Consider the following 25,425-nt stretch of genomic DNA (forward strand, 5'->3'; position numbering starts at 1 on the left):
ACCTGAGCTGAAATCAAGAGTCCGAGGCTTAACTGACTGAGCCACCCAGCTGACCCTCTTCCTCTGTCTTCTTATTCTTTCTTATTCCCTTTCCCCCACTCCTCTTCTTCCTCTGCTTTTGTTCTCTCTTTCACTATTTCTCTCTCTCTCCATGATATACTCCCCACGCTTTGCCTACACAAATCTGAGCTAAGTTCTCATCTGAACTCTATTCTTTTGACCACAGGATTCCCACCAAAAGAGACAAGCTGTGAAGTCACTTGCGAGAAGGCAAACCTGGCCCCAAGACCTAGGCTCAGCCACCGATGGGACTCTGCTGGGAAGTGACCACTCCATGCCTCCAGGCCCTTCATCTACCCAGTGGAATGATCCATCCTCTCCTGAGCTACCTATCTGAGGATGCAGACCCCCGGAGTAAATCGGGCCACCACGTGGGGAGCAAACCAAGCCCCCTTCTTCAGTAACTCGGACTGACTCCACATACGGGTTACTTTTCAACAAAAGGGTCAATACAAGTGTTGTGTTCAGGGTGTAGGAGAATCCTGACTTAACTTCAAAGACCATAATCGGTCAGAACTGAGGTGCGTAACAGCAATAATTACATCATGGTACTCTATGGAAGCCATCGCTGTTGGTGAATATTGGTTGAGTGCCCACTTGATGAATGTGCTGTATATTTTTTTTCTTTTTTGCTAATAACACTATGACTGACCACTCACCCACCTACAGCCATCTGACCCAGGCTTCAGTGGAGCTGGGTTTGTTGTCACAAAACTTCTCTGAAATTAAGGGCGTAGTCTGGTCATGAATGAGAGGCTAGTTTGTTTTGCTCTCTGTGTACGTGATTAACCTCATTAATTTTGACTGAATTAGCATCTTGGTCAGTCCATCTAGTAGCAGAGAGGCTTCCAAAATGTTGGGCAGGAGATATTCTGTAGTCCTGTGAAGAAGTGAGCAGCTTTCACTAAATAAGAGACTGTTTCGCCCCAATGTCTTGTAAGCTGTATGAAACAAAGAGGTGAACCGCTTTCTTTTTTGGACACTTGAGATTTAAAAAGGTGCAAGAAATATGATGGATTGAAAAGTAACCCAATAGATAAGGCCTGGTTGTTGTTTATGGTGAAAGATTCCCGTACTTGTTCGTCCGTCTCTGTAATAGTTCGCATTCCTGAGCACCATAAAGTGTTAGCATCCCGTATCATCAAGTTATTCTGCATTGTTTGTACTGGTCAACTTCCAGCAGCTGAGGGGAAAACCAGTCATTCTTTGGCAATGGGAATTGGCAATCTGATTTTCATTCCAGCAGTTTGGTTTCCAAAGGTAAGAACCTAAGAGAAAACCCACTTTTCTTTCCTGAATATTGTATTTGTAGTGTGGTAGAATTGAAATTATAATACAGACAATAATAATGGAGAGAGAAATAGAAACTACATTGAATAAGTACACAGATCAAATGAGAAAATTGGCAAATGACTTATGTTTTATGCAAGCGACTTGGAAACTATGGTTGCTGAGTGAAGAGAAGGCTGTGGTGGTTGGGTCACACTGAGGAAAGGCTCCTGAAGGAGAAGGCGGGAATCCAGGAGCTTATTGAGTAAGCAGAACATTGCAAACAAGGGGAGAGGTCTGAGTGCCATAGTTAGGAAGGTACTAATGCCTTCATTCACATGCAATCATATTGACCTATGATTGTGGCTCTGCTGTGGTAGGCTGTGGAGACAAACACGCAAGGAAGGCGGACTCTATCTCTGAGTGGGGGGAATGGATATGGGACTCTGGATCTTGGGAGCAGGGAGGTGATAACTAAAACCGTGAGCATGGGTGAGACTACCCAGAGCCCGTGAAGCAGGAGAACACTAAGCCGAGTGTGGGGCCCTGTGGAAGCCCAGGAAAGGTCAATGAATGTTGAGTCTTATTAGATGCATAGAACCTCCAGAGTAGAATTGAGTGAAAGAGTGAATGAGATGTGACAAAGTTCAGGTGTTTGGGTGTTAGCTGGGGAAAGTGAACTCAAGTCGGAATTTCAGTTTTTTAAAAAAGAGGATAGGTGAGAATGGCGCAGAGGGGAAATGCAAGGAGAGAAAGAGGACCTGAAAGAATAGGAGAGGGGGACTGCCTGGTGGAGGAGAGGAGGACGGAAATAGGTTTAGGGGATAGGGTTGGCCATGGGGGGAGGGAAGACAGAGTAGGAGGTAAGGATGGTGTGTGTGTGTGTGTGTGTGTGTGTGTGTGTGTGTGTGTATAGTTGTAGTTTGGGGGATGGTGGTGCAGGAATTCAAAGTAATAGGTTGGGAGATAAAATGACCTAGTGAAAGAAGCAGCAGGAGATACAAGAAGTTAAGATTTCCCAGGGCTCTCCAATAAAACTCTCTGAGGAAGGTGTTAACCTTAAAAATAAAGCTGCTAATTGTTTCACCAGCAAAAGAGGGGCGTATTCAGGAATAGCACCGAATTTTAATCCAGGACAAGCAAGCTAGGGCAAAGCCATAGGTAAGTCTGGAGAAGTAAAGAGAGGAATGCTCTTTTATGGAGAGGCAGGGGAGGTGTTGGGAGAGGCTGTTATAAACTGAAAGTTCATTGGAGTAAACCAGGAGCTGGTAGTGTAGTGGCTTTTCATTGCCTGAGCTGTAACTGTCTCTCATTGGCTGGGCTGTTGCCAGGGGAGGAAGAAACCTTCCTTCCCTCTGCTGGGATACAAGGTAGTATCTTCCGGCAGGGTCTCTCTCTTCCTATTGCGTCTGCAATGGGCCAGGAGCGGTAGGGCTGCGAGCTCCCTCTGCTGGCCTCCTGACTCCATCCTAAGCAAGGTTCCCTTTTACTAATTTTCACAAAGGGGATGTCAGCTTTGGTTTTGATCCACTGAGTGATGGACATTGACAGGATGGTAGATAGTGTAATTAAGGTGAATGATGAAGCAGGTGGTTTTGGCAGCGAGATTTAAAAACTTGGATTAACCAGCGGTGGAGAAGAGTCCTATCCTGGGAAGGATGTTGCCGTAGTCCAGGCAAAGAAATAACCAGTGAGTGTTGGGACCACAGGATTAACCATGAAGATAAATCACAAGGAATAATTTTAGAAGATTGGAATGTAAGATCTGTCAGCTGTCCAATACAGTTGTCACTAACCACGAGTGGCTATTGAGCATTTTAAATACGGCTAGTTTGAATTGCACTGAAGTGCTATGATGTAAACCACACTGATTTCGAAGACTTGGTATGGAAAAATATTTCATTAATAGATTCTAAATTGATTGCAAGCTGAGATGATAATATTTAGGGTATATTGGGTTAAGCAAAATTTATTATTAAAATTAATTTCACCTGTTCCTTTTTGCTTTTTAAAAACATGGCTATTAGAACATTTAAAATTACACACATGGTTCACATTACGTTTTTGGACAATGCTGCTGCGAGGTCGGTAATTCTGGGGTGGCCTCTAGGATATAGTACAAGATAGAGCTGTAGAAAAACACTGATAAACCCTTTGGACTACGTTCAATTTGAGTCGGTAATTCGATATTTAGGTGGTGATAGTTGTAGAGGGAGTACTGTCAGTACTGATTGAAGAATGCATTTGGTTGTGACCCGTCTGCTCTGGTACACATCTACCTTCTTACCTAATGCAACTGGAACATTTAGTGCCTTGGTTAATGGGGAAAAATAATCAGTGAAAGAGGAAAATCATAAAAAAATGAAGCGTACAAGCACAATTTAAATAGTCTATTTAAATTTAGCATATAAGCATATGCTCACCCATTGGCTGGTTCTTGGTTGTTTTAGGAACAAGGCCTTTACAGGATAATGCTTTTCCTACTGTTATGGCGGTAACAGTGTCAGGTTCTTTATGGTAAAGTAACAGGTGTGGGGACAAATCTAAGAGTAGAAGTTTTAGAGATTTTTATAAGTTTTCCTCAGCCCTTCCCTGTTTCCTCATCCATGTCTAATTCCACTTTAAAAATTCAAGTGCATCCAAAGCTTTCAACTTTTTATTACTCTTGCGTTTATCCATTTGACACAACCACACATGGAAGTGGCATGAAGTGATGTAGAAGTGATGCAGGAAATGGAGGCTTGGGTAGTTTAAGTATGCCCATACAGATGTTCACAAGTGACATGAAAAAGGATCTCTCTCTCTCTCTCTCTCTCGCACATACACAATTTTAAATGTAAGTTGCATACTAGACTGAACTCTGGCTACACGTCAAACACATTAGAGACTTAGCATGCAAGATTTTCTGTCTAGCAGTGAGGATGAGTATGTAACCTTCTATATAACTGTCTATGAAGCCACAAACAAGTAATACACACTCCAGCGGGAGTGACCTACACCTAAAATAGCCCAGAAGTTCAAAGACCAAGTTTTAATGCCTTTGAACTGATTCCTTGGTGTTTGCGGTATGCTCCCAAATAGGCAAGGAGCTTTAACATCTATCAGATGAGCAGGGATTTTTTTTTCTAAAAAAACAAAAACAAAACAAAACAAAACAACCCTTCCAGAATCATAGTATTTTTAATTTTATTTTATTCTGTTTTATTTTAAAGATTTCACCCATTTGAAAGAGGGAGAGAGTGAGAGCATGGGGGGCGGGGGGCAGAGGGAGAAGCAGACTCCCTGCTGAGCAGGGATTCCCCATATGGGACTTGATCCTCAGTATCATGACCTGAGCCGAAGGCAGACGCTCAACGTACTAAGCCAGCCGGGTGCCCCAAGAATCACAGCATTTCAGATCTGAAAAAGGCCTTGGAAAACATGTAGGACAGTCTTTCTCAAAGTGCGGTTGTCAGTCAAACAGCAAAATCAGAAATACCTGGTGCTCCTGTTAAAACCTGGAGCCTCACTAATACAGGGAACACAGCTCAGAACTCCCGCGGTGATGGGGGCTTGGGAAGCTGCACATTTTACAAACTCGCGGCATGATTCTACTGCACCCAAATGAGTAATCCAGTCAAAACCTTTTGTTTTATACTTAAAGGAAACAAACTTCTAAGATGCAAAGAGATTCCCCCTTAAGTGACTCTACATAGCTATTAAAATTCCATCCACTTAAAAAAAAAGCAAAAGCGACCCATAAAATTGAAATTTGGGAAAAAATAGAAAGCACCCCCGTTGTTTAAAGAGATAGCCAGCTAAAGGGCAGCACAAGACTTCAATCGCTATTATGTTGCTCATGTGTGTAGTCACTAGTCCATATGCCCCACCTAGCCGCAAATTCGTGTGGTTACCTTAAATTGCTAACATGAAAATCTTAACTTCCCACTTCTGAAGTTACTGGTTTTAGCTACTCTGTCTTCTTTTTCTGGGTTTCTAAGGTTGCTCTTTTGGGCATGATTTTAGAAATGTAATTATAACTCTGGTTTTATTCTTCTGGACTATGTAATCAAACACAGACGGGTCATAGTGGAACATATAACATTCTTAGCTCTGCTACATTGACAAGGAACGTGGCTGGCTTCAAATCTAACTGAGTGGCGTGTCTTCCTAGTGGCAGCTTCCTGCCCCCCCCAAAAATCCAGAAAAGATGCTGTAGGAAATGTAGGCAGAGGGGTGTGGAACCTGTTTTTCCAGAAACATTTTTCTTTTGATCCAATAAACTCATTTAAATGTCATTTTCTGGGAGAAAATGTTTATTCAGTGTGATGCCTTGTTAGACAGGTGGAGAAAGAGCAAGTTAAGGAAAAAAAAAGTCTCGGGGCGTCTGCCTTCAGCTCAGGGCATGATCTCGGAGTTCTGGGATCAAGCCCCGCATCAGGCTCCTCCGCTGGGAGCCTGCTTCTTTCTCTCCCACTCCCACTCCCCCGCTTGTGTTCCCTCTCTAGTTGGCTGTCTCTCCCTCTGTTAAATAAATAAATAAAATCTTAAAAGAAAAAAAAAGAAAAAAAGTCTAACACGGAAAATTACCCTCATGGTGTCCAATCTTTTTGCTTGATTGGAGTACTCGATGGATTATTTATTTATTTAGATTTGCACTGTTCTTAAATCCAAATGGCAACCTCTTCAGAATAACATGTTTCAGAATTGCTCCAGGAATAGAAATTTTGTCTAAAGGCTGGGCATTTAAAGCTCTAAGTGATTATATATTTTTACAATAACTTTAGGAGGGTTATGAAGGCATTATCCCTCATGATTGGAGTTTTCTTTCTATCACAGGATTTAATCTTTTTATTTTTGAATTTGTTCTTGAAAAAAATCAGCCCCAATCAAGCATTCAGATGACTGCAGTCCTGGCCAACATTCTGGTTACCATCTATTAAGAAACTCTAAGCCAGAACTACCCAGATAAACTGCTCCTGAAAGATTTAATCATAATTCAAACTAAATCCATTGTCCAGTGCACACCCAGTGTTGTACTTTGTTTTTCCAAGGGTTGCTACAGAAGGGGGTTGGCACAGGCACTGCCAAATGACAGCCTTATCGTTTTTTTCCCCCTGAAAGAATCCAGGAATGTGTGTTTAATACAATTAAAGACACTATCTGCAAAATGATAGAATGCATTTTTATTCTCTTAAACCTCTAAATCAAAGTGCACAATATTCTGTTTTCCATCCGGACCTTGCAATAAATGCAAACCCAACTTTTGGGTTTGTGTTTGGACTATCAATACCGTCATTAAAGATACGTCATAGGGAAAGGGTAAGTGGCTGCCAATCCTTCCTCCCCCCCCCCCTTTTTTTCTGGAATATTCTCTAATTATTGGTGCATCCAAGATGGAAACCCTGGTCGGCTTAGAACAGATGTTACTTTAAAAGGCTCCCCCAGCAATCCAAGAGTATTTTTCCACACGCAATGTCTTGGGTCTGTCAATGACAATAACGTTCCCAAACGCTGCCCGTAGCTGTCACTTCACCTGCGTCGTCCCCGGCGCCATTTGGCTGTGGACGCGGTTCCGAGCCAAGCACGCAAGCCGCCCTCCCCATCCCCGCCGACTCCCGCCGGCGCGCGCCGGCCCCCTCCTCGCAGTGGTTTCTCCTGCAGCTCCCCTGGGCTCGGCGGCCAGTAGTGCGGCCCGCCCAGCCGCCGCTTCGCCCCTCTCCTCTGGGTGGCCCCCGCGCGCGCCGGCGCTCAGTCGGCCCGGGAAGGTGAGGCGTGCGGAGGCTGCTGCGGAACTTGGCGCCCGCCGCAGCGCCGGCCGGCAGAGTCCCGGAGTCCAGACAAAAGAGGCCGCGGGCGCAGGGAGGCACGGGCGGCGGCGGCGCGGGGCGATGGCCGCGCGAGGAGGCCGGGCGCTGCTGGCGCTGTGCGGGGCGCTGGCCGCCTGCGGGTGGCTGCTGGGCGCCGGAGCCCAGGAGCCCGGGGCGCCCGCGGCGGGCATGAGGCGGCGCCGGCGGCTGCAGCAGGAGGACGGCATCTCCTTCGAGTACCACCGTTACCCCGAGCTGCGCGAGGCGCTGGTGTCCGTGTGGCTGCAGTGCACCGCCATCAGCAGGATCTACACGGTGGGGCGCAGCTTCGAGGGCCGGGAGCTCCTGGTCATCGAGCTGTCCGACAACCCCGGTGTCCACGAGCCTGGTAAGGGCGCTGCACCCTGCCATCTCTGGGGGCGTCTCGGAGGGCCGCGGAGGCTTGGACCGCTGGCGGTGGGGGCAGGAGGGAAAGAGGTGGGCCCAGGGGTGATTTTTGGGAAAGGGCGCCTGGGGTGGAAGGTGACAAGTGGAGGGAGGAATGGAGATGGACATGAACCTGACCTAGAGCGTTGCGGGTTGCCGGGTTCCCCATCTCTGCGGTCCTTCCTGCCACCCCCCCCCAAGCCTTGAGCCCACCCGCAGCCCTTAGTTCACCCCATAGTGAGCTTGGGCCCGGGGGGGGGGCGGGAGGGGTGGAGGTAGGAGCGCGAAGTACGCAAATCCGCACGCAAGCAAAATCCGGCGGTCAGTCTCACTTCGCTTTATCAAAGACCGGAGGGAATGATTGAGAGTCCTCAGAGAGGAGGTCGACCTTCCTTGCAGCCAAGAGTAGAAAGATAAGGTGCAGAAGTCAGGGACTTAGAGGAAACGAGAAAGAGTCCTTTCTCATTTGTTTCCTCATTTCCAGAGGACGAGCTTATTGGGTCCTGCAGGCTCTGCATACCCATCCCTACTTGTACGTGCGTATTAGGTATGCGCGCCTCTGTGGGCGCTCCAGGAGGGTGAAAGATACGGGCAACACTGGGTGGTGGTGGGTGCAGACGCATAGGTCTTCCTTCCAGGGTGGAAAAGTAGCCTCTGACTGGTATTTCCATTCTGAAACTGCATACGGCCTAAGGAAAAAAGGAATATCCCAATTTCTCTGCTTTAGCCAGTTGAGATGAGTAGTTCGTGACCAGGTTTTTATTTCAACTGATGTCGCCATATAGCCGTCGTACGCATCTTCCTTCTGAGTATGTCAAGGCACGTTTTATTTACGTTAAATGTGATTCATTTGGTATTAATAAATGGATTTAAAAATGTGCTTGGGGCTTTTTTCACTATGCTTCTGCTCTTTGGAAATGATGTAACTCTTCAAATGATATAAGGCCTGGTTTTAGTAAACGTACTGTTAAAATAATCTGGGCTAATAACATTAGCATAGGATGCTTGAGATATATATATATATATTTTAATGACAGAGAAGGCTAAAAATTCTCAATGCAGGGCCAGAATAGTTTTGTAATGATATTTAGGAATCAAACTGAAGAATATTAAAATAAGTGAGTAATAGAGACACTTTGATCTTCAAAGGCAGAGCATATGGTTGATCAATAATAAATCTTCAAACAGGAAACTTTTCTTACCTTCAACTAATATGAGGGGAAAGGTTTGTATAAGCTTGCTGTCAAAACCCTAAAATGAGATCCTAGAAAACATTTTATGTAGTGAGGTCTAGCAGGTCTCAGCATGTAGACTTAGAAAGTTTGAAGATTAGTTTCATACCGTTCTCTGAACATAAAGACGAATTAGAAATGTGACAAGTCCATTTCAGTTATTTCAAATAACCAAAGCCATGGCATCATAGGCACAGATAAAGCTCACCTAAATGTTCGTGATTCTCCTACTGTCTGCTTACCTAGAACCTTCTGTTATTCTACTATTAGAGATGGCGCCTCAGAACGTGTTACACTGTCTCTTCAAGATTATAGGGAAGCGAATGTTAACTTTTATGTTGTTTTGTTTCAAGTTAAATACAACTCTAAAGAGGTGTTACTGTTAGGCTGCAGTGTGCTTTTGAAGATGAAAACAATAGTTCTTTTACTTCGATACCTGGAATGTACAGTCTTTCAAGATTTGCAGATTTCTCTTTTAGATTGCAAACTCTGTGAGGGGAAACTGTGCCTCCAGCACCCAGCCTGAATCAGGCACACCGCAGGCACTCAATACACATTACGGAGAAAACGAAATCAGTCATTAGCTGAATAAAACAGTGTTTTAAAATAAAATGTTTTATTCCTCATAAAGACACCCCCCCCCAGATTTAATTCATCTTACAGAAGTGAACTCGAATGTTTTGCATTATGTGCTTTATAGTTTCTTGTTAAATGAAGGGAACTTTAAGTTCATGGTTACTTAATAACAAAATACAAATGTCTATCCATTGTTTTTTTAATTTTTTTATCATTATTTTTAAGTAGGCTCCATACCCACTATGGGGCTTGAACTCATGACCCCCAAGTTCAGGGGTTGCATGCTCCACTGACTGAGCCAGCCAGGTGCCCCTATCCATTGGATTTTTAAAAATTAATTAATTAATTAATTAATTTATTATTTATTTATTTTTAAAGATTTTACTTATTTGCTTGAAAGAGAACCAGAGAAAGCATGAGCAGAGGGGCAGAGGGAGAGGGAGAAGCAGACTCCCTGCTGAGCAGGGAGCCCTATATGGGGCTTGATTCCAGGTCCCTGGGCTCATGACCTGAGCCTAAGGCAGACACTTAACCTACCGAGCCAGCCAGGCACCCCTGTCCATTGTATTTTTAAAGGTAGAAATAAACTGTTATGAACCAACACTAAAAAGTCACAAGGGTGATTTTTCTCTCCACCACTTTATAAGAGGAGATTAAGTAAGTTAGAAATTTCAGTGAACTAGTGTTAACAAACAAAATTCAACTGACTAAATTTTAAAGATCTTCTTGGCTCTATTCACTGATTCATGAATGGTTCAGCATCCAATCTAGCAGGTAGAAAGGAGCTCCGAGGAGCTGTAAAAAAATGAAAGACTTTAATAGGCAGAAGGGAGTGGGAACAAGGAAGTTAATACTAGGCAAAAAAGCAGGTTGGTTATCGTGAGGTTACTTTCCTTTAGGCGATGCAGGGGTCTATCAGGCAGAATCCCTAACGAGTGCTGATCAGGTGATTCCTAATTGACTGGTTTAAGATTCCATTTCTGGGACAGATAAAACTGCAGGTAAGTTAAGTCTCAGTTTGGTGATGTGGGGCTTAGCACCAGTGACTCCACCGTGGGCCTGCTGTCTTATTTCTAACACTAGCGAACAGAGAGTTCTGATTAGTATGTAAGTTTGATAGTACTGTATGAATTAACTTTTTAGGACGTTGGAGAGTATTCACCATTCTTAAATGATTTTCAAATTCCTTCTACAGTAAAATATTTTAAGAAATGAAAAAGGAATATCCACCCTTATTCTGAGGTAGCAATAGATGAGTTAATGTTTTTTTGAGCACCCCACACTCTAGGTGGGCCAAGTTCGATGGGCTGTGCAGTGATACACAAGCTAGTCCTTGCCCTCTGGGGAATTGAGAAGTAGGAGTTGGAAGGACAGTATGAAGGCTGTAAGAACAGTGTGGGAGGACTGGAGAAAGGACACTGGGGACATTAGGTCACTGAAGATTGGATGACAAGAAGGCAGGAAACGTGCAGTGGAATTTACCGGTGCCAGTAGAGCTTGTACAGATGTGTGTTTTAACAGAGGCCCCTGCTCTAAGGGCAGTGTCTTAACTATTTTTCACTTGTAAGTATCTGTTTTTTGTTTGTTTGAAATAAAATTTCTGATTAAGCTACTAGGAAATAATATTTGGCTTAACAAAAGCATTTACTTGATTAAAACTTGGATCAACTAACCCATATTCATTTTACCTTCCAGTAAGAGAGAGGTGTCAAGTTTGTTAGTTTTCCTAATCAAAAGTTCTTTTTTGGGGGGCGCCTGGTTGACTCAGTGGATTAAGCATCTGCCTTCGGCTTAGGTCGCGGTTCCAGGGTCCTGGGATCGAGCCCCGCATGGGGCCCCCTGCTCAGGGAGGAGCCTGCTTCTCCCTCTCCCTCTGCTCTCCCCACCCTCTATGATGTGCTCTCTCACTCTTGCACTGCCTCTCAAATAAACAAATAAACAAAATCTTCATAAAAAACTCTTTTTTCTGAACTTTAAAAAGAAAGAGCTAATGCCTAAGGATTTAGTTATTATAATAGAAGAGCTCTCCCAAAACAAAACATCTCTACACAAAGCTTTCCCTGTGGTAGAACCGGCAAGTGAGAGGTTTACTTGGTTAAATTAGCAGGTTAGGGATGGAAGGTGTTCATTCACACCGCCAGCTCTCTTCCTGAGCAGGAAGAAGTGATCATCATACTTTCGTGGTACTAGGCTGTGGCCTGAGCTGAAACTTTTCTACTGAAAATGATTCATTCCGTCAGATAGTCTACATTTGAATTTACCCAAAGGGAAAGAAGATTCCATTTTGAATTGATCGGCAAGGAATATCCGTGCCTCTTCTGTCCTGGCACCGTAGGAATCAATTTGATTCTTGACTCGCTGAAAGCTGGGTCTGTTATTATTTTGTATGACTTGGTGACCTGCAAAGCTGGATTGGAGGAGGGTTGTGGGTAGCGGCCAACCTCAGAAGAACAGCAAGTGGTCTTGGAACTGGTCTCATCTCCTCACACTCCGTGAGTCTGAACCCCAGATGCAGGAGTAGGATGAGGGCTGGGCTAATATTGAGTCTGTGTCAAACTGGGCTTTCGGCTGATTCTAGATGCTCAGATGTGTTCTCTTACTCATGACACCTGCCAGGCCTCATCCTGTTCCTTATTTTTCTTCCTGGTTTGCTTATATCTTATACTTTTAAAATATTTCTGCGCCTAGGGCCTCAAGTTCTCAAACGCAAACACACGCTCTCCTAGGAATGCATATCCATCGTTGCGATACTCATAAAAGAAACCTATATTAATTTATGTCTAAACAATGGAATCTGTTTTCCCAGACCACTCCTCCCAGAATTAAATGGGAGTTAAGATTAGTTTATTTAAAACATGTAGTTTAAGATTGTTCTTGGGAAACAAATCTGATTTATAGCTAAAATGCTATCTTAGAAACATTCTTTAGAGCATAGATTTTTCTCTTTCAAAGGCTGGAATGATTATTTTGGACCTATTCCTTTCAAAATCTGTTAAAGTTTAAAGTGTATGAATGCCAGTATGTATTTGCCAAATATTGTGATGGAACATTTAATGTTGGCAAAATTTCTATACAAATAAAAAAAGTGGGGATTTTGATTGTTTTGTATGACCTTTTTCATACCAGATTAGTATGTTATATATTAGTGGGAAATGCTTATAACTGAGTAGCACCTTACAGTTGGTGAACATAGATGTTAGATTCTGGAGAAGGATCTAGATGTGTACCACATATGGTCAAGAGTTATTTTTAGACCTGAGTGACTCATTGCAGCTCTTGCCAGAAATTGTGTATTTGATTGACTTGTGATTGGCGTATGGAAGACAGAAAATTGGACTGGCCTCTAACATTATATCCTGTGCTCAGGCAAAGTACCAGCTTTCTATGGAAACCGATTTAAGGGATGGCAAAGGAATCATCTGTCAGCATCTCCTTTATTGGCATAGCATGGGGGTGAAATCCCTACCTTTGCAGTCACTTCTTTTGGGAAAGATATTTTTGACAAATACAAAAATAACCCCTATAAGGGGTGACATATAACGCAGACTTTCCCAAAGTATATTCAAGGAACATTAGTTCAGCTTGGCTTGAGAAATATTAGGTAAGCAAAAATAAATAGGTTTGTTTATTGCACACCTTATCAGAGCCTTAAATAAGCAAACCTATATTTTAAATCTACAAGTTAGATATATACTATACAGTATTTTCCAATCTTTTTTCCCCATGGAACCGCCCCCCCCTTTTTTTCAAGGAACTTATTTTGGAACTAGTATTTCCTTAGTTTGAGAAACAGAGCATTAGCATATTGTCATTCATTAACATATTATGCAGGATTAATTGGGCAATTCTATAGCAGAGATTCATACAAGGAGTTCCTCAGGGGTGGAGAGCATGTGGTTTCCATCCCCTCCATAAACAGCTAGCATAGTGATTTGTGTAAAATCTTAAGATATGCTTATTGAATTGAGAACATGGTCCTGAGGCAATCAGGCACAGGACAGATCATTTTGGTAGGAAAGATGAAAGTAACAAGTGCATTCCAGTTCCTTCATTGGTAAGTTGCTTTATGCTTTTAACTTGTTTACCTGCTTTTCTTAGCTATAAAATAGAAATACTTAAAAACTCATACCTCACAGGGTTGCGATGAGGCCAAAGCAGTATAGTGTACAGAAAATAATTTCATGAAGTTGCTCGCATCTAGTTATTAAGAAGATGGGCTAATTTGTTAAAAAATTTTCTGCACCCTCAGTCGACCTGGAAAATGTTCTCCATTGGCTTTGCCTACTTGGAGCGGGTCTCCTTGGCTGTGTGGTCCCATGAGAGCTGTGGATGCTTACCTGTGCTGATGGACAGCCCCGAAGGACTTTTTCTCTTTTACCACTGTTTCTTGTTCACAAATGTTTGCCTTTTCTCGATTTTTAGAATGTGAGGTGTTTCTGCTTCTCTTCAGTTTTACATCTTAATTTGCTTCCTTCAGTGGGAACAGTGAACGTGTTCATCGGTGTTTGAGAACGTCTTTACGGTTGTTTCTTCACGGAGCTAAATAAATCCAGGGCAATTCCAAGATTTACTTTGGCATACTAACTTATTTTTCCAAAAAATGTATAAGGAAACCGCTCAGGTCCTGACTCCTTCATTCTTCTACAGCGACGGTGTGAGTGAAAGCTCTTTAAAAGCTCCTTCCTCACCCCTCCCTAATTTTCTTAACTCCCTTTTCTTGGTTTTCCATAGTTCTTTGAAGAACTAGCACATAAAGGTTTCTGCTATGTGCATCGATGTCAGGGGGCTTTGGTTCAAACCCTGTCCTTTCCTATTTTTAATTAATTGCTCTTGGGTGAATTTAACTGCTCTGTAAGTCCTCAATTCGTCACCTATGAAATGACAATAATGTGATGATTAAATGAAGTAGTAGTTCAACATGTGTCGACAATTATTGTTACCTCTCTCGTGGTCTTTCCCAATGTCCTGGTCTAAGTGCTCCCCAGTAGACTGTGAGCTTTTTGTGGTCACGGATGGTATTTATCCCAAGTGTTTAGTACTCTGTGTAGGACATTATGGCCACTCAGGGAATGTTTGTGGAATAAATGAAATTTCTCAAACAGGCCAAAAATGTGCATCACAAAACAAAGCTGCATTGAAGGCCAATGTTAATTTTATGCCTGTGAGCATACCGGAAGTATGATAATAAGAAAGGATAGAACTGGTGCTTTTCTTATGTATATACTTCTGTTTTATTGTGATGCATGCAGTTGTTTTGCATAACGGAAAGAAATCCTCCCACATGTCCGTGATGGCCTGCTGTGTTTGTTGTCTGCTATAACTGGACTCTTCCTCTTGAGACATTTTAGAAAATTAGGTGGCTTCTTAAGCATTTAATAAAAGTTCTAAAGATAACCAGTAAAAAATGTACTTAGTAAAATTTTTGACCTTTAAAACATCTGTATGAGTCCTTTAGAGTTGTGTCCTAAGAACTGTGTGCTCTTTTGAACCTAGAAGGCATACAGCCCACGTTTTAATTTTCCCTTCCCTCATGAAATGGCATTCAAATCATGCCCCTGAAAATGCCATAGGGAAGGTAGTTTATCTGAAAGCCAGCTGATGGGTCAAAAGAGCTCAAATTTGAAATACGTTTAAATTTACTCTTTCCTTCCCCTCTTGTTAATTACTGAAATTGCTGTCAGTCCATTCCTCTGAATGTTCCTCTTTCTTTCAAAATTCAGGATATGGTGCTTTGTAGGCAATCCAGCAGCCAGCTCTTTCTAATAAAATGTGGCTTCAGAGAAGATCCTGTTGTGTCACCCGTGCCTTTTATTATTTTCAAATGGTTACCTACATCTTTAAATGTCTTCAAATAGTCATCCCTGAAGGATAGGTGGCTCACGTAGACTGTTACAGAGCTGACTCTTAAATGAGAAATGAATGAGTTATAATGATAAACTCTGCAAAAATTCTCCACTGCCAGTAAGTATTTTGTGTTTTTTAATAGAAATCTGTTCACTATAAAGTCACTGCTGAGCATCAGTTCTATTATAATAATAACAATAATAATACCTCTCATTTTTAAGACATTTGCATTCAAACGAAGACTGATTATTTAAAAAATGGAAGCAGAGCACTCATTTTAAAAAATGAGACTAAATACAACCTTTAACTTAAATCCGGGTTCCTAAAAGAATCCCTTGCTGTGTTTATGTGCGTTCAGGGAATTGGGGAAAACAACAATGATCTCATGTATGTGCATTTGCAGGCAAGCACTCAGCTGTTCACCGCCCAGAGTGGTGCTGTCTGATTGGACTACCCAGTTTCTCTCACTACATTAAATTATTCAAAACCAGAAAGTCTTCACTTTACTACACAGCTGCTATTCACTGCCGCTGTCCATTTTTTCCCCTCAAGAGATATTTTGTTTCTAGAGCTCAGCTCAACAGCTTGCACATGTCATCAGCTTGACCATGAGTTCAGGGTAGGAAAAGCTCAGTATAAATGTTGGACTGTCACCTCCCTGATCAAAATTCTGAAACCGTTTTTTCTTTCTCTAGCCAAGGGGTCGTTTTAAAAGTGGCCTTTTCTCATAACCATTATAAAGAATTGCTGTGTTACATTCCAAGATGAAGGCAACTTTCCAAGATGAAAAGAGAATGTAGGCTTTTGTCAGTGTAGCTAATATATTTAATTTAATTTAGAGAATATTTACAGAGTATCCACTATGTATATGCTATTTTATTTTCTCTGCCCGTCACTCTTTTTAGGCAGTGTCTTCGCATATCTTGAAATGAGTTATTTAGTTTCTTGACTTGGATTTACTTAAAAGAAAAGATTTATTTGAGAGAGAGAGAGCGCGAGCACAAGTGGGGCAAGGGGCAGAGGGAGAAAGGGAGAGAGAAGCAGACTCCCTGCTGAGCACAGAGCCTGACTGACTGGGGGGGTGGGGTGGGGGGGGGCTTGATCCCACGACCCTGAACTCATGACCTGAGCCGAAACCAAGAGTCGGACACTTAACCAAATGAGCCATCCAGGAGCGCCCGGTTTCACTCTTTCACACATGTTGAACTTAATTTACATGCTGTGTAACCAGTGGGCATGTTACTTTATTCTGTGTAAAATGTGTGATGCATAGAGATGCAAGGGTCCAAGAGTTCCCTATTCTGTTCTTGATGTAGCACGCGTCAAAACAGTCTCCGTAGGGGACACGACTGGAAATGTTAGACATTTGCAAAATAAAATGTCTTCTGTCCTTTTTTTGGTGTATTTAGTGTGGGATGTTTTAAAGTACGAACAGTCTTATTGAAATAGTTTCGTTTGTCTCAGACTGTGACATTGTTCAGCATAGATCCTTTTTTTTTTTTTTTTAAGTTTACTAGAAGAAACCAGTCTCATTCATTGTGGGAACTCAGTAAATGTTAAGCCAGATTCTTCCCATAATCAGCTTTATAGGAATTAAGTTAATGGACTTTTGGGAAACTGCACTAGCTCTACAGTCAGTAGGACCTTTCGGTGCTCACCCAAAGAGAAGCCTGCTTATTGTATTTTCTCAAGAGTCGAATTTAGTCTTTGGAGAATTCTAAAGCAATACAAAATATAGATAAATAATTCTCATGTGAATATTATATGGATGTGTAGTGAATGATACTATATAGATAAATAGACTAAAATACTATATAGACATATAGGTTTTGTCTAGATGATGGCAAGATAATCATGAATGCAGCAATCACTTTAAATTATTTTAACTTTCAAATTGACTTATTTCTATTTATAGATTTCAGTTACATCTGTAAAATAGCCTTCATTTTCCTTGTTTTTGCTCCTACCCATAGCTACTATCAGGAAATAAAGAGTCTTCTCTTTTATCTAAATGGCTTATTAAAAAAAAGTCTTGGGTGCCTCACTGGCTCAGTTGGTAGAGCTTGCAATGGTTGAGTTTGAGCCCCAGGTTTGGGGGTAGAGATTACTTAAAAATAAAATCTTGAAAAGACTTCTCTCAAAAGCTTTCTTCTTTCAGGAAGTTTTCTTGAGTTATTGTTGCTTTCTCTAAATCTGATCAGATATTCCACCAGGGTTTTAAATAGTTGGTCAAATTTGCCTTTACTTTTATGAGGATTCTAACTAGATCACCTCTGAGATAGGTTTGGAGAACCTCACCGGTTAATGTGGTCCCACATTTTCTCCCCTTCCATTCTTCGGTGCATATTAAAATAGAGTAGTCATCTGAATAACACTTGAGAGGCTTTTGTCTGTTAACTTTGGGTTATAAACACGCAGGGATGTGTACAGGCTCATTTACGGCCACACATTTATTCCCTAGCTCCCCATCGCTTTGTAAACAACCTCCAGTTTGGTCCAAATGAGCCAATTTCCCATACCTGCTACAGGTGAGGAATTGGAGAATATTTATCTTTTTGGGAACTTCAAGATGCAGAAAAGTCTGCCTATTGTTGGAAAAAAAGAGCATTTAAAAGAAAAATTAAAAAAGTAAATTTGTTTTTTTTAAGAACTTGCCACAAGTGATCTTAATTAATGCCCTGTAAAAATGCACGTTAATTGCTGTTATTTATGCATGAGGAAAGACTTAGCAAATATATTAAGAATAGTTACACTATAAAAAGGACAGGAGGAGTTTATTTTTTGAGATCAAGAGTCACATGCTCTATGGATTGAGCCAGCCAGACACCCCTCAAGGGGTTATTTTTAAGCAGTGTAATGGGGCTGCAGAAGGAACAGTCTGAGTCTTTAGTAAGCACATTTGGGTTAAGTCTATCCTGCCTTTGTTTATCAAACAGGGACAGACTATGATCACCTATACAGAAAAGCCAAATTTTCCTGGCTGTGATGTCCTTAGCATTCTTTATTTCATTAATGACAAAAATCAGAGTTGTAAAATGAAGCCTCAAAAATATAGTTGTATATTCAGTCACAAGTTAATAATGTGAATCATTGCTTGTGCTAAGTTTTCCTTCTCTTGAGGACAAGCCTTCTTGCTAATTTCTTAATTTATTTGACAAATATACTAAAACTGTTAGAACGTTGTGATGACATCTAACCATTTATAAATTAAATTTTATAAAGTTATCTGGCATGTAAACACTATGAAAATGTCACTAAAATATCAATGAACAAATCCAACATCTAATGAAAATCATAGTTTCATTAAATTTAGGACTCATCGTATCATGTCAGTGCTTAATTTTCAAAGTGGCCAAATTATAAAGTGATGTGTCCTCCCCTTTTTAAAAGAGAGGTTTCCTAACTTGTCTGTCTTCTTCTGGACCCAGGATAGTGACTGCACCTTTCAGTGGGGACTGTTTGGTGTGTGTTGGGTCCGTAGTAGGTTCTCAATGCAGTGTTGAAAATGATGGATGAATGAATACTTCAGAATGAATAACACACATATTAGATACAGTTTTATACTCTTTGCCACACCATTGACTGTGGCCATGGAAGTACATCCTGCTTTCCACCACAGGGCAAATGTTATAGCAACGTACAATTCTGCCTTCTCTATGACCTTGAGGACATCTCTGCCAGGTTTACTGCTGTATCCACAGTGCCTGGGATTTGCATCTGATCACAGGCTGGATCTGAAGTTAATGCTGCACTCTAGTCTGGTCTTGTTTCTTGTTCTGGTCCTTTCTATATAGAGCCTTGACTTTGTGTTTCCTCCTGATTTGCTTCTTAGTAATATGCTGGTCCATGTTGTGTTGAGCCACATCATTCTGGCTGCTTTCTTGTATCAGAACCAAAGTGCTGCCTGCAAAGGGCTCATAGTCATTGGGAGGATGACCATGGAAGTTTTGACCAAAAGATCAAACAAAGCCACAAGTGGTATTTAGCATGCGATCGAATATTATTTCAGTATTTGTAAGAGCTCTTTGGTCCTGTCAAACAGGGTGATAATAAAAAGAAGGAAACTATCTCTGAAACAGGATGGAAATTACTTAATTATTTTAAGAGTCAAGGAGATACAAAGTCAAATTAGTGGTATAATCATCTGGGAGGGAATTACCAACTCCAATTTGTCTTGAAAATTAGATGAAGATGGGTTATAAAGCTAGGGATGTGGGTAAGTCATCGTTGCTCTCTTCTTTAAGTTCTGCAGTTCACAAAATAGAAATTATTACAGTGGTTCAACGTGGCAGTCAGGTGGTGAGAAAAATTGCCCCAAATATCTGCAGCTTTGAATGTCACATTTGACCAGAACTTCAGTCATCTGAGCTGGTATCCCCCAACATTACTTACATTTCTTTGGGAAGGTAACCTCAAAACTGTGTGGCTTGACATAGCTGTTACCCTTTGGAATAAGAATCTCACACCCTAAGAAAATGTATAAATAATTTATATATTATTGGGGTTTTAAGTGCTTTGAAAACTTAAAATATTTAATAAAATCTGGTAGATTCTGATGTCTAGATTAACCTTGTAATTCCAATAGGAAAATGTGTCAATTATGATTTTGAAGCTGAAATTTAACAAGTTTGTAAGCTGTATTAGAACACTGAGGGAACTTAAGAATCACCATGTATGGGGCAAGGGGTGGGAGAAATGGATGAACTGTTTTGTTGTGTTTTGTTTAGTTTAAATAAAATTAAAAGAAAGAATGACCATGTACATTTAATGTATTAGATTTACCACATTATTTAAGAAGTTAGGAATGTTTGTCAGTCAGTAGAACAGGGACTTAAAAAGGAAATTGAATATAGTACGTTTATTTTTACAGTTTGCATTTTTTAGGACAATTTAATGAGGTGACCAAATTTCCCTTTAAGGTAAGATTATAGAATCTGCTGGATTTGTAAATACAATCAATATGATTTGTAAACTGAACTTAAATGCTTATGGAATAAGTAGAATTTTGAATTTATAATTTGTACTTCTACTAAGTTGAATGTTGAATTTTAAAAACTAAATTCTAAATCTTTTCTATTCACATAAGTCACTCTCTAGGGCATCAGGAAGCTTGCATTAGCCTCAGTTTCTGCATGTCGTGGCTCAGAGCTCAGTCCCCTGAAAGAATTTTTGCTTCCAAATTCAGGAGCTGCAGGAGGCCTGGAGGTGTTGAGCATGTGCACAGTGTCTGATAAGATGCTTCCTTCTCTGTGTTACGGATTCTAGAAGCGCTCCCTAAATTAACTTTCTCCAAATTAGAACCACCTGTGGGCTGAGTGTTGCTTGGAAGAGTCTCCCCAATACACTTACCTGGTATTGGGTTGATTCCAGCGTTCCACTGTCCGCTGTCGTGTCTGGGATTAAAAAAGTTTCGTGTTTTCATATGTGTGAGTGATACACAATTTTACTGTACCTATCAAATCCATTTGAACAACTGATTTTCTCTCCACGGGTCACTGTGGACTGAACTGGAGAACCTTCATTAAAAGAGTATAATAATTTTACTCCTGTGCCTAAATTGGTGGTCTGTATGTTGAGGACAGCTCTAAGCTTGGCACGAACAGTAAACAACGTGAACTATGTGTCAGTTATTTTTATTATTTCTGAGACCTTTTCCCCCATTACTTTTAGACTTCTGGGTATGCTTTTTTATTGTCGATTCAGATTGCTGGATAGAAGGGAGTTGGGGGTACTTGATACCGTTCTAATAAACATTTCTCCTTCTCTGACTCCTACTTCAGTTTGCACAAACAGTATCTTAAAAAGTTACATGTAACTTTCAGAAACATTAAGTATTTTTTCCTGAGTAGTTTTAAAACTCTTATCATTGGTGCTGTTGTTATTTTAACATAAAGCTAAGCCACTGATTGCTATCATTCAATGACCTGTGTGTACAGGGAGGGAGAATGAATGAGAGTGTGTTTCCTAAATGAATGTACAGAAAGGTGAGACTGGCTGGTTATTTCCCCCAGAATTCATAGACTAGAGCTAATGTATTTATGGATTCTGTAAAGACAGTAGCATAAGCAAAGCATTTATACCTCTGCCAACATTTCCAAGAGCCCAAGGCGGCTCTCCGTTGTAGACCATACCACATTTTCCATGATCTCAGTTCCCAGACCAAGGTAATAAGAACTTTATTATCAAAAAGGCCCTACTAACAACTTGCAGGTATAAATCACCCTAATTGGACAACTAAAGGCATTGATTCACTAGGCAAATTAGAAATACCCGATAGAAGTGCTTTTAAACCACTTCTCATTTGGAAGTCAAACTCTGGGTAGTAGAGGACAGTAAATGATGTGCATCTTTTATTACTATATTTTATTGTATTTGTATCTCTAATGGACCTAGTTAACAATAGTAACAGGTACTTGCTCTATGACTGACATTCTACAAATTGAAGAGATTCTTACAAGAGGGAGCAAGAAACAACAGTATTTTACCAAGTACTTAATGTGAAGGTATGGACTCAAATGCTACAAAGAGTTGAGAGAGCAATCATGAAGGGCTTTCAGACGGAGGGGGATTTGAGCAGGTCTTAAAGTGAATCACATCTGGAAAGTAGAAGATATATGCCAGTATAAGATTATTCCTGGGTCTTTTTCTTCAGTGCCTGTTATATATATATAAACCTTCAATAACTGTTGTGACAGATAATTACATGCCATTAACATGTGAAATTTTCACCTTGTTAGAGAGAATATAATGTTCAGGGTGTTGTCCTGTGGAATTTCCTTCTTCAGGAGGTTAAAACTATTTGGGATGGAGCTGATGCTAACCTTCTGTATTATAACATAATGTATATGTATATATGTATATGTATATGTATGTATATGTATGTGGGATGTATATGTGTATAATATATACACATATGTATATGTATATAATATAACACATAATATGTAACATAGTATGTATACATTTATATATACATTATATATAATATTTATACATAAATTAGGCATGTAAAATGATATGGTTATATTAGATATTATATAATTATAGTAAGCATATAATATATATTATATTGTAATAAGCAACAATTGATTACCTATATTTTTTCACTCTAGGTAGCTATTACTGGACACTGTCTAAAAGTTAATGGAGTAAAAAGATGTTAACTAATTTTGATTTTTTAAAGAAAGATTTTATTTATTCATTTGACAGATGGAGAGACAGTGAGACAGGGAACACAAGCTGGGGGAGTGGGAGAGGGAGAAGCCGGCTTCCCACTGAGCAGGGAGCCCAATGTGGGGCTCGATTCCAGGACCCTAGGATCACGACCCGAGTCGAAGGCAGACGCTTAACGACTGAGCCACCCAGGCGCCCCGTGTAATTTTGACTTTGTCAGGCTGATTTCCTGCAGTTAGATCTAGCTCAATTATATTTGACTATACATTTCAAAAACTATCCTTAACAACAAAATAAAAGCAACACCAAAAAAATGATGTAGTTTGATATTGAAAGAGATTCAACCCATAGCTTTTCTCCATGCACTGGCAGACGTTCCAGAACTTTCATCCAGATGCATTTGTGTAACATTTGAATAATGATCATGTAATTTGTTGGATGCTTTTGGGAGAGAAATTCACTATGCAGAAATATTTACTATTTAACTAATTTCTCAAATTATAGGTTTTTGATTAGAGTAAAATTATTTTAAATTGCTCCTAATGTTAGACCCAATCTTTATTAGTGTTACATAGAACTGTGAAGCGGAATCATATAATTTTTTTTTTTCCATTCTGGAAGGAACACTCTCATTTTGTAGATGATTACACTTTGCTCCAGAGAGAGATTAAACCACCTCCCCAAGCTTTTGTAGCCTAGGAGGCCTAGAACCCATTTCCTGATAGACAGTTGGGCTTTCTTTTTAGAGTATTTCCCATAACAATGTATACGGAAAGGGGAATCAATGTAACTATTTCTTATGTGGCCATTGAGGGACACGAGCTACCTGCATGGACTAAGTCTGGGAGGGAGTTTGCAGGAATGTAGCTTATCAGTGCTTTCAGTTCCTTAGAACAGAGTTTCCTGCCCTGTGTGCTATAAATGGGTATGGGTGTGCTGCAGGTGGATGGCCAGGGCTTGGGGTGGCCAGAGGGTGTGTTAAGTGGCAAAATCGGGAAAGGATTGAAATAAATCACTTTAACATACTCTAAGTATATGTAGACAATGTTTTTTGGGGGGCAGTAGAATCCACTCTCTAGGAAGAAATAGGCTTTTGTTGGAAGACTGCTCTAATGAACTCTTTGAAGGGCTGGGCCTTCAGTGCTGAGGAGTGGGCTAATTGAATAAAAAGGAGAGGCACGTTTTCAGAGACTGTGTGGACAGTGGGAAAGGGAGAGAAAGACTTAATGGCTGGTGGCTTAAGAGAAACTTTGGGAATGACAGAAGTGTTGGATGGGGAAGTCAGCCGAATCTACTATGCTCTGTGATGCTTGGTGGAGGAGATTACTTTGGGAGATGAGACGAGATACAAGATGAGCACTGGCCAAACCAGAAGTTGTCCAAGGATGGACAGTTGCATATACAGTAAAATACACTTACGAGAAATTGTTAACAAAGGTCAGATATGCACTAAAATACATAAGGGCGGGGCACCTGGGTGGCTTAGTTGTTAAGTGTCTGCCTTCGGCTCAGGGCGTGATCCCAAGGTCCTGGGATTGAGCCCCGCATCAGGCTGCCTGCTCTGCTGCAAGCCTGCTTCTTCCTCTCCCACTTCCCCTGCTTGTGTTCCCTCTCTCGCTGGCTGTCTCTCTGTCAAATAAATAAATAAACAAAATCTTTAAAAAAAGATACATAAAGGCAATTGTTTTGGGAATATAATACAGACACCTCCCGTCTCACTGCCCATTTACAGTAAAGTCTTAAGATCCCTGAGTTGTATATTCCAAATTGGAATCCTAGTCCTGGGAGACTGTAAACATTGGGGGAGGGCCTTTGTGAGGGTATTGTGGTTCCTAAGCCACTTCAAGCTTTGTGCTCCGTGTGCAGAATGAATCATGTGTTGTTGGACGTTAGGGGTACGGAATATAAATAACTGATATTGGGTGGGGTTTCCTTTCAAAAATAGTACTGTGTCAGCCTGTTCATGTGTCTACATTAAATTTTAATGTGAAAAAAGTTACTTGTGCTAAAAAGGAGTACATATTTTTTGAGAATTTTTTCAAATAAACAGTCAGCACAGAGTTTCTTTCTTTTTTTTTAAAAAAGATTTTATTTATTTATTTGACAGAGAGAGAGACAGTCAGCGAGAGAGGGAACACAAGCAGGGGGAGTGGGAGAGGAAGAAGCAGGCTCCCAGCAGAGGAGCCCGATGTGGGGCTCGATCCCAGATCGCCGGGATCACACCCTGAGCCGAAGGCAGACGCTTAACCGCTGTGCCACCCAGGTGCCCCCAGCACAGAGTTTCTTAAAGAACTTTATTTCAATATTTGTGAGTGTTTTATAAAACATTACAGTGGTGGAAGAATTATTGATATTTTATTGCATATCTAATAAATAAGCTATATTAAAAGAATAAATATTCATAGGAACTATGGGAACTATACCTGGAAAAAAGTACCCCCTTAAATTATTGTACAGAAAATAATGGTATGCATTATTGTAAGAAGTTAAGCATATTTATGTAATACATATGGGTGAAACTTTTTTTGTTTTGTCTTTTGCCGTTTGTGAGATCCTACCAAGATGATTAGATGATAGATTCTGTTGGTAATTTACAGGCAGCATTTGGACAAACAGCAACAATACCAGAATCTTTAGGACCATGTTTGAGTGACATCATGTGTTCTCATGAACAGGAATAGGGCTAATAATACAATGAAAAGACTTAAGATAATTTTGTAGTTAATTCAGGGTGAAATACTTTCCTTCTGATTATCATATTGTTTCAGGTGAAAGTATTTGGTCTGAATTATTCAGATCTGCTGTAATTCCCCATTTGATCTGTGCATGGTCATTGGGTGTCGATAAGAGTGGGAGTCCAGAGCCCGGTGGGTGCAAGGCCAAGAAGAAGGGTCGGGAGACAGTTCTCTGTGTGTCAAGGGTCAGTCAATAATACTGGTCCTGATTTGCTCGGACAGTTTTGTTAGCAGCTATTTCTTTGCCAAACGAATAAAAAAGTGACTTTTTAGGGTCATTTTCCAGGTTCTCCTGTAAAAATGGATTAGAATGAAGAGTGT

General features: G+C 40.8%; 1 protein-coding gene across 1 annotated transcript in view; it reads left to right on the forward strand.

Annotated features, from left to right (window-relative positions):
- The first annotated feature begins 7,038 nt into the window (after positions 1 to 7,038).
- The window catches only part of CPE (carboxypeptidase E), a 113,128-nt gene continuing 94,741 nt past the window's right edge, over positions 7,039 to 25,425 (forward strand). Inside the window, exon 1 of the mRNA XM_026499601.4 lies at positions 7,039 to 7,506. Coding sequence (XP_026355386.1) covers positions 7,200 to 7,506 — 307 coding nt within the window. The 5' untranslated portion in view covers positions 7,039 to 7,199. The remainder of the gene's footprint in view (positions 7,507 to 25,425) is intronic.

This window comes from Ursus arctos, unplaced genomic scaffold (assembly GCF_023065955.2).
Source record: "Ursus arctos isolate Adak ecotype North America unplaced genomic scaffold, UrsArc2.0 scaffold_11, whole genome shotgun sequence".
NCBI classification, from domain to species: domain Eukaryota; kingdom Metazoa; phylum Chordata; class Mammalia; order Carnivora; family Ursidae; genus Ursus; species Ursus arctos.